The sequence below is a fragment of the Marmota marmota genome, unplaced genomic scaffold, assembly GCF_001458135.2.
Source record: "Marmota marmota marmota unplaced genomic scaffold, marMar, whole genome shotgun sequence".
NCBI lineage: Eukaryota > Metazoa > Chordata > Mammalia > Rodentia > Sciuridae > Marmota > Marmota marmota.
Window position 1 is genome coordinate 1,901,408 of NW_025999871.1, and position 10,206 is coordinate 1,911,613.

General features: G+C 44.1%; 1 protein-coding gene across 2 annotated transcripts; it reads right to left on the minus strand.

Moving 5' to 3' along the window:
• Positions 1-1,171: 1,171 nt before the first annotated feature.
• On the minus strand, positions 1,172-7,726 carry Prop1 (PROP paired-like homeobox 1). Of its 2 annotated transcripts, none has more exons than XM_015506429.2 (3): positions 4,417-7,726; positions 2,453-2,685; positions 1,172-1,723 (listed from the first exon to the last, which is right to left on the minus strand). In XM_015506429.2, the coding sequence occupies exons 2-3, from the start codon at positions 2,681-2,683 to the stop codon at positions 1,385-1,387; spliced, it is 570 nt and encodes a 189-aa protein (XP_015361915.1). In that variant the 5' UTR covers positions 2,684-2,685; positions 4,417-7,726; the 3' UTR covers positions 1,172-1,384. The 2 variants fall into 2 exon arrangements, with proteins under 2 accessions (XP_015361915.1, XP_015361914.1); XM_015506428.2 differs by having other exon boundaries at positions 3,522-7,726.
• Between the last annotated feature and the right edge of the window lie 2,480 nt (positions 7,727-10,206).

The following is a 10,206-nucleotide window of genomic DNA, read 5'->3' on the forward strand; positions in this document are numbered from 1 at the left end:
AATAAGTGAATTACAAGTAAAAACAAGTATATTTTAGGCAATATGGTATAGAAACTGTAGGACCAACCAGGCTACATCATGATTCTTTTGGGAGGAGCTCAGATTAAGGCACTTTTTGGCAGGTCCTTTCCTAGGAATGATATGGTATGAGCCTCAGATGGTTTGTTCTTGGACAAATTTGCCTTCAATCAGAGTACTTCTTCTCTATCCAAACCACATATGTGAAAACATGCAACTGATTTAAAAATTAGGTTGAAGGCTCCTGTAGGCTAAGCTAGTCAGATCTTATTAATGAATTTCTTATTAGATATTGGAGAGCCATTCCTTGACGTTCATATTTGCAAAGGTCTCTTGGAGATGGGAAAGACTGGAGCTGAAGGAAGCAATGAAGATGGGAAGTCACAAAATACAGTGCCAGGAAAAGCAGAGGGTCTGTTGGCATGGGAAGAAGAGGGACCAACTCAGGAGATAGTTCTAGAACAGAATCTACCAAAGTGAATGGGGTCGTGAGTGATGGTGATGGGGAAGGGGGGGTCTAGGTAGAATTTAAATCAAAAGGCTTATTAAAATCAGCTAGAGCCAGGTGCAGTGGCTCTTTTGCCTGTAATCCCAGCAGCTTGGGAGGCTGAGGCAGGAGGATTGTGAGTTCAAAACCAGCCTCAGCAATGGCGAGGTGCTAAGCAACTCAGTGAGACTCTGCTTCTCAATAAAAATGCAAAATTGGGCTGGGGATGTGGCTCAGTGGTTGAGTGCCCCTTAGTTCAATCCCCAGTACTGCCTCCTGCTCCAAAAAATCGGCTAGAGACAGCTGGATGAAGTTCTTCAATCAGGACCTCAATGAATGAAGCCCCTCAAGTTCTACCTCGTTCAACCATCCCCATTCAACAGCAGCAACCATTTTCTCCATCAATATCACCCTTCCACTAGTCACCTCTACTGAAGCTTTTTAACCTATATCTCTTGGAAGTTCACCTCCCCAAATTTTCTCATTTCATCACCTGAGTGAGAATTCATCAAAAACAATTGTTTTGGTTCTGGAGATTAAACCAGGGCATTTAATCACTGAGCCACATCCACAGGCCTTTTTATCTTTTATTTTGAGACAGGGTTTCACCAAGTTGCTTAGGGCCTTGGTAAGTTGCTGAGGCTGGCTTTGAACTTGCAATTCTCTTGCCTCAGCCTCCTATCACTGAGATTACAGGTGTGCTCCACCATGCCCAGAAATATTTCCCATTTTAAAATATTTCCAAACTCTGAGCTGCCCCTTATCATATACATATACAAATACACAGATTTGTATCACCCTTAGAAGGGAAGGAAGCCACCCAATTTTCTGTTTTATGAGGGCCATAGGCTAGAGATGACCTTATTTACTAGTTTGACTCTAGTTCCAGGACTTTGGTGGCTCAAGGCTGAGAGGGAGCACAGATGGAGGTGGGGGACAGGGCAGATGACCAGTGGCTGTTGGGTGCAAAGTGGCATACCAGTCCTCAGTCTGGTGGGGTAGAGAAAATGAACCACCTGTGGAGGGCTGTGAGGGAAGGGCATGGTTATAGGGGTGAGGGAAGCAGGTTACTGTTGGAGGTGGTGTTGTGTAGGAATAGGGACAAGCAGGGGACTCTGGCAAGAATCCAGAGAAGGTGGCAGGCGAGAGATGGGCCAGTGGCTGGAGCAATGATCTTTCTTGCTTCCGTTGCTTAGCTCTGCGGTTCTGGAACCAGACCTGAGAAAGAATAGCCAAATCAGAGCTTCTATTTCAAATAGATGGCACTGTCACATATGATCCCCTTCTTCCAAGGACAGGAGGTTCAGGTACAGGGAGTAAGCATCTCCTACATCACCAGAGGAAGAAAAGTTCTACTAGAGGCATGGCTGACCTAGGTCTGCTGACAAACTGTACTTTTAACTCTAACCTGTCTCTAAATTTGCTCAATTTGTACAACTTTGGATGAGTAAGAACAGTCACCTTCCAACAAGAAAGGGATAAATATTACATAGTGACATTTTCTCTCTCCAGATATTGGGGAAATCTTCCATAGGGTTCAGTTTAGAGATGAAGACTATTGATAAATATAATTGTTATAGACAAGATTGGGTTTAGGGGAGGATTTAGACTTACGGTTAATTAACTCTGTGACTAGTATTCATCCTCAGGCTGGATGAATCGCAAGGTTGTGGTTAGGGATAAGGGACAAGGTTGTGCATGTCTGTGAACAGTTAGAATTGCATTTCTTTTGGGGTTCACATCATTATTAAATGTTGGGAGTAGTAACTCAAGTCAGATTATCTTAGAGTTAGGGTTAAACTTGAGTGACATTCACAGTGTAGAGGAGGCAGTGTTAAGTGATGGGTGAAGTTTAGTTCCAGTGATTGTCTATACTCAGGTAGCTCCCACTGCACTAAAGAGAATCTGCATTTTTTCCTCAAGGTAGGAGGGACCCTGAAGTATCACCTGTATTCTGGCCTCACTGAGGCCCGTGTCCCGTGCGAGACCCTCTCGGGCCCAGATGTCTGGGTACTGATTCCTCCCAAAGGCTGATTCCAGCTGCTCCAACTGTGCTGGGCTGAAGGTGGTACGGTGGCGGCGCCGGGAGTGCAAGTGACCCCTCTGTCCTTCTTGTGGAGAATGTCTTGGTCTCCCCACTCCTACGGCAGAGAGCCTTCTGTAGGGCTGAGTGCTCATGTCTGAGGAGGGAGAAGAAAGGAGGGAGACGTTGCTTATGAGTGGGATCACCCATCCATCACTGGACCACTTATTTTCTGCTCAAAGCCCCCTATGCTGATTCCCCTTGGGAAACCCAGCTCACACCAGAAATCCTTCTTCTTTAATAACCACTATTCCTAGACCAGCTTAGCCTCAGTTGCTGCTATATTTCTGGGACTGGGTTGTCTGCATAGGGTTACTTCTCAGACCCACTTTCCATCCTGGGTATTCATACTTTGTCTACCTGACAACTCCATTGTATGCCCAATCTGAGCCCCCTGTTACTACCCCTCCCTGTGCCTTTCCCCTCCAAGTACACTCCACACCCACCTGGGGCACACCTTGTGGGCCTTCTATTTGCTTTCATGCCCTAACAACTTTCTAGGTCTCTATCGAAGGTCCCCTTTGCTTGTTTCCTGCTCTCATGAGTTGCATTCAACTTAAAACTTCTTTATACAGCTCTTATCCTCCTGTACCCCAGCCTGGGAAGATGAAGCATTCTCCACTGTGTCACTCAGGCATACCCTCCCCTTACTTATGTACTCTCTGTCATTTCTCCTTCCCCTGCCCTGGCCCAGCCACCAGGCTGCAGGAACCTGAGCTCGTGGGAAAGGCTCGCTTCTCCTCCCTGCAGTCTCACTAAGCCCCCACATTAATTAGTCTGAGAACTGCCGGGGAAAGAGAGAACAGAGAGGGAAGAGGAGACACCTGGGAAGGTACAGGCTGAGAAAAGGAGATGTCTGGAGCAGACACCTATTCCCATGGGGACCTAAGTGTGGCTCCCACCCAGTGTTCACTGTCTCCTTTGGGGACTTACATGTACTGTACTGCTCTCTCATGATCAAAGCCTCGGCCCCTCCAGCTCCCTCCCTTACAGAAGGCAGTGTTCTGGGGCAAACTCTGAGATTAGGAGTGAAGGCATAGGCTCCAGCTATGCCTCTGCATCACCAGAATCCAGGGCCTCATTTCTGCCTGTGAAGCAAAGGAGTTCTATTTAAGGACCCCATGGTTTTAATATGCTAGGATTCTGGTTTTCATTTCTTCTCCCAGCCTTCCTCCATAGTGAACCACTGCCTCAGAGGAGACTAGACATGAGTCTCATACCTGTTGCCCACCTCAGGGCCCCAAGCCCAGCCTGGGAAGTCACTCACCCACTGTAGAGGTCAGAGTCCCTGCAGCTGGGTATCTCTCAGGTAAGAGGGTGCTGCAAATTCGCCCCTTCCTTTGCTTCCCCTGCTGGCTCCTCCCTTCAGCTTCCATGATTAGCCACCAACACCAAAGACAGTCCAGTCTCCTGTGTCCCTGAATCTTTGATTCTAGCTCAGTCTTTCCGTTTCTGTTGATCCCTTCTATGTTCGTGATCTCTCTCCTCCTTTTGTTGTACAATCTCTGATCTGTGTGTGTGTGTGTGTGTGTGTGCGTGCGCGTGTGTGTAAAGATATAGGTATATAGAGAGATGTCTCTTCACTGTCTTTTATTTTTTTTCTAATTCCTCATTCTCATTCCCCACATCGCTCTCTCCTTTTCTCTCTCTCTCTCTCTCTCTCTCTCTCCTTCATCTGATTCTCTATTTTTTCTCTCTTTCGATCTTCTTTCCACCAGGATGCTGCTCTCTCTTCTTTCAGCTGCCTATTTTCCCACACCACCTCTCTCTCCTTGAGTCTTGGAGGAGTGACCTCCTCCTGGCCCCTGTGGGCCCATCCAATCATTACCTGGTCACCAGAGCCCCCTTGCTCTGGGGAGGATCACAAGCCGGATGAGGGAAGGTGTTCTGTTGGAGGGTCCAGGGACTGGGGCCAAGAGCTCATATTCCCAGGGGACCAGAATCTTTTGTCCAGTTAAATCCCCTCCTGGGAGCAGGCAGAGAAAGAAGGGTAAAATACATTCCTACTAAGTCCCCCTTCTCAGAACCCCACTGTGGGGAGGGAGGAGGAAGGCGGGGACAACCAGGGGGTAAGAGGCAGGGCCTCTCTGGCATCTCAGTGTGCAGGTGATACCCAAGGACCTGTTTCTAGGAAACTAAAAAATGAAGAGTCAAGTACACGCTTGGTACCCTAATATCCCTTGGTACCCTAATATCCCAGAATATACCGGCCACCCTCTCAGAACAATCTGAACTCAATCCATAGGATAAATCTCCAGGGCACCAATGTTCTTATGTACTTTCTGATTTCTTCCTTTGAAAGTCACCTGCATATTCATCTAGAAATCTCAGGACATCAAGACCTTTCAAGGCCACTGAGATTTTTAAAAAAACCCTGATCCTTGAGCGCATGTGAATTCCAGAAGCATTCTGTCCTACCCAAACCTCAGGATACTCTGCAATAAACAGATTCCCATGAATTTTGGCATTCTGAGTCTTTAAGGAAACCCTGATATACCTGAAATGTCTGAGCAGTCAGGACCACCTGAACCCTATAGTACTCTGACTCTTGAGGTTGCTTAGACCCTGGAAGTACATTCTGTCATCCCCAGTATACCCTGATACTTTAAGGACAATCTGATATTCTAGGACTTTAGGATCCTCCATGACACTCTGAAACCTAAGGGCACTCTTGTACCCAGGACATTACACCTTTACTAGGTGATTCCCACCCTGTTACATGAAGTTCCGATCTCTTAGGACACATTGACCTGATGACACACTAACTTTCTTGGAACTTGTGTACCTATGGTTTGATCCCTAAGGTCACTCTAACTCCTTAATCACATCCTTTAAAAACTTCTTGACAATTCAAGAATGGAAACATCATAAACCTCTAAGAGCCTGATGTTTATAATATGGTCCAAAGATCATCATCAGCAGCAAATGGGAGCCTGTTAGAAATGCAGAATCTCATGTCCCACCTACTGAATCAGAATGTGTGTTGTAACAAGATCCCCAGGAGAACTGAATGTATATTTGTCTTAGGCAGGTTGGGATGCCGTAACAAAATACCACAGACTGGGTAGCTTCAATAATAGACATTTATTTCTCATAGTTCTGGGGACTGAAGAAGTACAAGATCAAGGAGATGGCCGGTTTAGTTCCCCAGTTGAGGTCTCTCTTCCTGGCTTGCAGATAGCTAATTTCTCACTGTGTTTTTACTTGGTGGAGAGAGAACCAGCTATAGTCTTTCTTCTTCTCAGAAGGAAACTAATGCCATCATGGGGCCTCCTCCTTATTACCCCATCTAAATCTAATTAACTCTAAAGAATTCCACCTCCAAATATCATTATACTACCAAATTAAGGTGCACCCTTATTTTTTTGGGGAGGGAGGGACACAAACATTCAGTACATAACAAAATAAAATCGAGAAGCCCTTCTCCAAGACACCAACCCATCTTTCCATATCCTAGCATATTAGTCAGTTCCACAACATTGTGAACAAAATACTGTAAAAAAATAAAGGAGGACAAGAATTTTTTTGGACTAGGAATATTTTGGATCATGGCTTCATAGACTTAGTCTGTAGTTATCTGGCTGCATTGCTTTGGGCATGAATTGAGGCAGAACATCATGGTGGAATGGCATGGTGGAGGAAAGCTGCTCAACCCATGACAGTTGGGAAATGCAGAGGGAGAAGAAGGGACTGGGGACAAGATATAGTCCCCAAGGTCATGCTCCCAAGGACCTACTCCTGCCAAATAAGTTCTACCATCTACAGTTTCTACTACTTCCCAATAATCCATTTAGCTGTAAATCTCTTGATGGATTAATCCATTGATGAGGTCAGAACCCTTATGATCCAAGTACTTCCACATATCTTCACCTGTGAATATTTCTGTTGGGGAACAAGCCTTCAACATATGAGCCTTTGGGGGGAATATTTCATATTCAAATCATAACATCCAGTATATCCTGGGATATACTGTGTTCTAGATAAAGTATATTAGATCTCCTACCCTGAACCCCATGGAAGCCCTTGCAAAACCCCAGTAGCATGCAATCAACTTGGACCCACAACAAAACACCAAATTACAATGAACTCTGGTGCCTCAAGATACCCTAACCCTACACAAGCACTCTGACTACCATCCAGGACAACCAGTTGCTCCAGAACACTCTGGTATTACAAAGAAATTCTGACTACTACCTTTGATCCCTAAGGACACCCAGATGCTATTTTTGACTTGACATCACAGGATACCATAATTCCTCAAGAGACTGGAACTTTTAGGAGCATATGTTATACCAGGGCACAATATTCCTATCCACAACCCTGACTTGCAAGGAAACCTGAAACCCAGCATATTTTTATTTGACATAAGGTAGAATGGTGGATTTGAGCCATGAGCTCAAATCCCAGCTATACAGCCTAGGATTTATGTGATTGTGGACTCATTGCCTAAAACTTCTAAGTCCTAGTTTCATCATCTGTGGTTAACAATCTAGTAAATTCTCTTTGTCTGAAGTAGTTATGCTCCACAAAGCCACCATGTGAATTATTGAATACCCCCTTTAGTGAGGGTCAGGCTATAATCTGTGTTATGTTTGAAATATAACCTTGTATTATATATGTTTCTGTATTATGTTTAATTCTATTTGAATTAACAATATTTGAAAGATAGTATCAAACTCATGGTCAATAGCACTGTAAATCATGCCTGAACAAAGCTTATCTAATGCTTGTATTTTCTCTGTAAGGCACATCATAGCCTTCTTACTCTTCAAAACAGTAGACTGCATTTCAGAACACATTTGAGCCCATTTTAAACTGCAAAACCACCAACAGAGAGCACAAAAATATAAAAACGACACCAAATATGTCATGGAAAGAACCTATGAGAACTGAAACAAGAATGTGGCCATTCAGTTTTCAGTGTTCTGGGCATGCATGTGGCTGCAAATGTCCACCAACATGCCAAAGAGTAATGCAAAAAATAATGGATTTAGGGGTCACAAATAGATGTTAGTAAGTAGGTGAATTCACAAATGTGGAATCCATGAATAATGAAGGTAGAGTGTACTTACCTCATGAAATTGTGATGATTGAGTTAATAAAAAGGAAGCATGTAGAATTATAACTTGAAAATTATCATCATCTGTGGTGAGCCGTTTCTGCCGTTTATGCAAATTATGGTCGCCATTACAAGATGGCGCTGGCTCTGCTGTGGTCTGTGATAAACAACTCCTTGTTTGGGAGAGTTGGCACATGACTTTTCATCACTCTATGAGAAAGCTCCACGTGGCTGCTTTGCATTGGGGCTTGAGATGCTTTATTAAGGCTGGGAGGGGCATCCGAGAGAGAGAACTGAAGAGAAAGAGAACTGAGGAGAAGAACTGTCAGGGGCCTGAATAAACTGCTGAAAGAAGATTCCTGAGTGTTGCGTCTTCCTTGCGGGCAAGGGGGCGCTACAATCATCATCATCATCATCATCACCATCATCACCGTCATCACCACAATTCCTAAGGATTCTAACTCTAAGAATAATTCTGTTCATGTCAAATCCTTGAATTTTGAGGGCAAAAAAAGATGTTTTCATTTTAGGAGAACATGTGCTTCCAAGGAACTTTGACCTCATTTGCTTATGGTCACATAAGTTTGAGCTCAGAATGACTCCATGACCCTCTAAGATACACAGACCACAAAGACATGGTGAGATGTTGGAATCTTTGACCCCAAAAGAAATTCCTTGACATGATAGAAGGCAGACAATCAAAGCAAAATTCCTCTTGCCCATTTAGAACTCCCAGCTACTCTATTCTTGTACAAGATATACCACCACTGAAAAACCACTCAATACCCAACCCCAGTCTAGGAGATACCCTGATTATAAGGCCTGGCCATGGGTCTGTGTGTGTGTGTGTGTGTGTGTGTGTGTGTGGTGCTAGGGACTGAACCCAGAGCCTCATACATGTAAGCAAATTCTCTACCCCTGAGTTACATCTCCAGTCCTTTCAATTTTCAGACAGGTTCTCACTAAGTCTCCTAAGCTGGCCTTGAACTTAAGATCCTCTTGCCTCGATCTCTATAGAAGCTGGGATTACAGGTATGCCCCACCTTGTCCAGCTCCATAAGATATTTTGATCATATAAAGACATAATCTTATTTTCTAAGACACCTGATCATTCAGTGTACCTTAGTACACAGAATGTCTTGATGACAGGACATTTGTGTCCAGTGTACTCTCTCACAGTCCCAGACTTCTCAACAGGTACTACAATCATTGCCACACTCTTCCTATTCCTGAAACACAGACAGCCCAGAACAGCTTTTGACACATGGAACCCCATGAGTCCACACAATAATTATCTTAAATCATCAAGAAATCTTGGCCTCTCAAGGAAACCATTCTTATATAACATACAACATTATATGTATCACACAGATATATAATGTCCTCAAATATCTTAACTTTCTTGGCATTCTCAGCTTTCTTGAGCTTCTCTGTTCATCCAGGACTTTCTGATTCCTGTGGATACTCTGGTGGTACAAACACACCTTGACACTTTATAGCAGATCTATTTGAATCTTTATAAATCCATAGGGACCACCATATCTTCAAAATACCTAATTCTCATTCATTCAGATGCCAAAGGGGTATGTTGAACTATATGAAGACCTTGACAACTATAGGCTTCCAGAGCATCCAAGAGTCTCTGAATCACCCAGATGGCCCAATTTATGAAATACTCCAACTCTAAGAAACAATTTGATCCTCTAGAACACTTTGAGATCAAAGTTGAGATAAGGACACTTCAAGAATATTCTGCATGTACAAATATGGCATAGTGAGTCCCACTATTATGTATGATTATAAAGCACTAATAAAAATGTTCTTCTAGGTGGCAGAATAAAGGAGGTGGTGCTCCTGGCCACGCTGTGGAATGAAACCAAGAAAACTGACAAGCAGCTTCTCAGCAAGGTCGGTTAATAACAACAACAACAAAAAGTAAGGAGACTTTACTAGAATTTTAAACTGAACATTCAAAGAAGATCAGGGACTCAGGAATTTGGATATAATAAAATAAGGGAGAAATCCCCAATGGCACAGCCACTGCCACAGCCATGTCAGAAGCTCCAGCTAGAGAGCTTCCTCCATGAGCATAGTGGAGGGATAAGGGAATTAAAAGGACCCACATATTTTGGAGACCCAAGGTGTGTCTGGGTACAGAGCATTTAGAGATCAAGGACATTGCTTGGCAAACCTGAAGGACACCCCTGCACAATATCCACATGTGGGGAAGAAGCTGCCATCTATCCAGGTGGTGTGTGGAGGACAAAGGAAAGAACCATTTTGCAGCTGCTCTGCATATCTGGCCAGGAACCCAGAAGAGTGGGGGTGGGAGAAATTGTTTAGAGACTGAACCCAAGACCAGGAAATATGCTGTCTGCAGGTGATGTAGGGGACTAAGAAATGGGTCCCCCACTACACAAGTGGACCCAGAAGAGATCCCTGGGGTAAAGTCTTTCAACATGGATCAGCAAGTACTGGGCACTGGAGGTGCACTGATTTAAAATCTCCAGACCAATTAGCATTGAGTGAAGAGCATAAAGCCCACCTAAGCCAAAACCC